Here is a 1,870-nt window from a genome sequence, read left to right on the forward strand (position 1 = left end):
GTCAGTTTTAGACTACATTAGAAATGAAGCCCTTTCGAATGGAAAGGAAGTCTCAATTGCTCCCCCGAAGTTCTTTGGAAAGATCACAAGAGTTTGAAACCTTTCTCTACAGGGCATCTCACTGGATTGCGAAAACTTTTTGAACTTGGAGAAGTTTCCTGCCTGAATCATGTTTGTTGAAATCAGCTTTTTGGATGTATGAGACTATTGGGATCCCTTTGACTATCACCTAGACGCTCAAAAGTACTATATTTTCATGCGGTGGGGTGGGGGGGGGGACCCCAACCACTTCCCAGGAATATTAGAGAAGCAAACTTTGTTCGGGAATTCTCTCTTTCCCCCCCACACACATCAGGTCTGGATCCCTGCAAAACTTATTCCCCATTGGGAAAGTTTCTGACTCTCCTTCCCCAAGTCAAGACACTGTCCCCCGTTGCCCTCACCCTCCGCTATCCTTAGAAGACGGGTGGTAAGCTGGGGTGGTGGTGGTGGTATGAGAGTGGGGGTGGTGGTAGTCTCGGGGGTACTTTAGGAAAAGATGGTAATGACTGAGCCCCTGACTCGACTGTACCTCTTTGCTGATGAGTCTGTTGCAGATGGGATGGGGCCCGCTGCTGCTGTTGGGCTCCGATGCTCTCAGGACTCCCTAGTCCTGTGAACAGGAGGAGGAAAAAGTGCCAGGCGTGCCCCGGCATCGTGCCTCGCCTCGATCTGCTGCTGATCGGCCACTGTCTCCCTTCTCTGGGTCTGTGCAGGGACGGAGCGTAGGCTGTCTGTCTGGAGAGACGTGGAGTAGTGGAGACCCCGCTGACTGGCTTGGGACAGGATGACTGGGGGGCGGGGGAGGAGTGCGTGCGTGTACTCTGAGGCCCTCCCCTTCCCGGCCTCTCTACCCCGCAAATGGACAAGAGTAGAGACTGCGTTTGTCCTACCCTGAAATAGAGACCCTAACCAGCTTTTGCTCTGCCTCTTCTGGCGTGATTCTTGGAGTGGTCTGTGAGCCACACTTCTTTTAGTAGAGGATCATTTTCACTCTTGCTTCCTTGGAAAAAGATGTGGACAGGCATTGAAAGAAAATAGGGTCAAATTCCCACTGTCTCCGCAGCCCTGGGCACAACTGGGTGGCCTGAGCCTCTACGGCGGGGTCAGAGATAGAGCCAAGACGGGTTTTGTTCTGAGGCTCTGCTCTCTTAGAGACTGATTACCTGAATGATACGTGGGCCAAGATCCTTGGGCAAGTCACTTTGTTCCTCAGTTTCTTCACCAGCAAAATGGGGAGCTAGACTAGATTAGATCATTATTCAATTAGCAAGCATGTAGTCAGTCCACAGTGGATAGAGTGGAGTCAAGAAGATTCATGTTTCTGACTTCAAAATCAGCCTCAGATATTTGCTAACTGCGTGACCCTGGACAAGTCACTTAACCCTGTTTACCTCAGTTTCCTCATCCACAAAATGATCTGGAGAAGGAAATGTCAAACCACTCCAATATCTTTGCCACGAAAACCCAAATGGGGTCATGAAGACAGGACTGAACAACGATATCAAACAACATATCAGGTACTCACTCTGCTAGGTACTAGGCTGCAGGTTCCCCATCCCATAGGGTACAATGACAGAAGCAAAACGGTTCCTACTCAAAATGTTTGTTTTCTATGGGGGACAAAAGGTTTCCCTCCCCGCTCCCCTCGCTGCCACCCCCTACCTCCCGTCCCTATATTCGGAGATACAATATAAAGTAAAAGTGAGGTGTGGAGGGGGGAGGCAGATCAGGAAAGGCTTCATGTAGAAGTGAGGTCCATTGTTGGAGTGTCTCCTGCCTCCACATCCTAATCGGTGGTATGTTAGAGATGGGGCTAAATTAGGCTGGA

The 1,870-nt window shown here is 50.2% G+C and overlaps 1 protein-coding gene and 1 long non-coding RNA gene across 8 annotated transcripts in view; one reads left to right on the plus strand and one right to left on the minus strand.

Annotated features, from left to right (window-relative positions):
* LAMA2 (laminin subunit alpha 2) overlaps positions 1 to 785 on the minus strand; it is a 777,226-nt gene extending 776,441 nt beyond the window's left edge. For 4 of the 7 annotated variants that reach the window (XM_036766214.1, XM_036766215.1, XM_036766213.1 and 1 more), the window contains exon 1: positions 572 to 785. In XM_036766214.1, the coding sequence (XP_036622109.1) occupies positions 572 to 695 (124 nt within the window). In that variant the 5' untranslated portion in view covers positions 696 to 785. The remainder of the gene's footprint in view (positions 1 to 571) is intronic. The other 3 variants (XM_036766219.1, XM_036766217.1, XM_036766216.1) reach the window with 1 other exon arrangement.
* LOC118856121 lies at positions 113 to 959 on the plus strand. Its single transcript, XR_005010832.1, has 2 exons — positions 113 to 196; positions 756 to 959. It is a non-coding gene; the product is annotated as an uncharacterized LOC118856121 (long non-coding RNA).
* The last annotated feature ends 911 nt before the right edge of the window (positions 960 to 1,870 follow it).

The sequence above is a fragment of the Trichosurus vulpecula genome, chromosome 7 (genome assembly GCF_011100635.1).
Source record: "Trichosurus vulpecula isolate mTriVul1 chromosome 7, mTriVul1.pri, whole genome shotgun sequence".
Classification (NCBI taxonomy): domain Eukaryota; kingdom Metazoa; phylum Chordata; class Mammalia; order Diprotodontia; family Phalangeridae; genus Trichosurus; species Trichosurus vulpecula.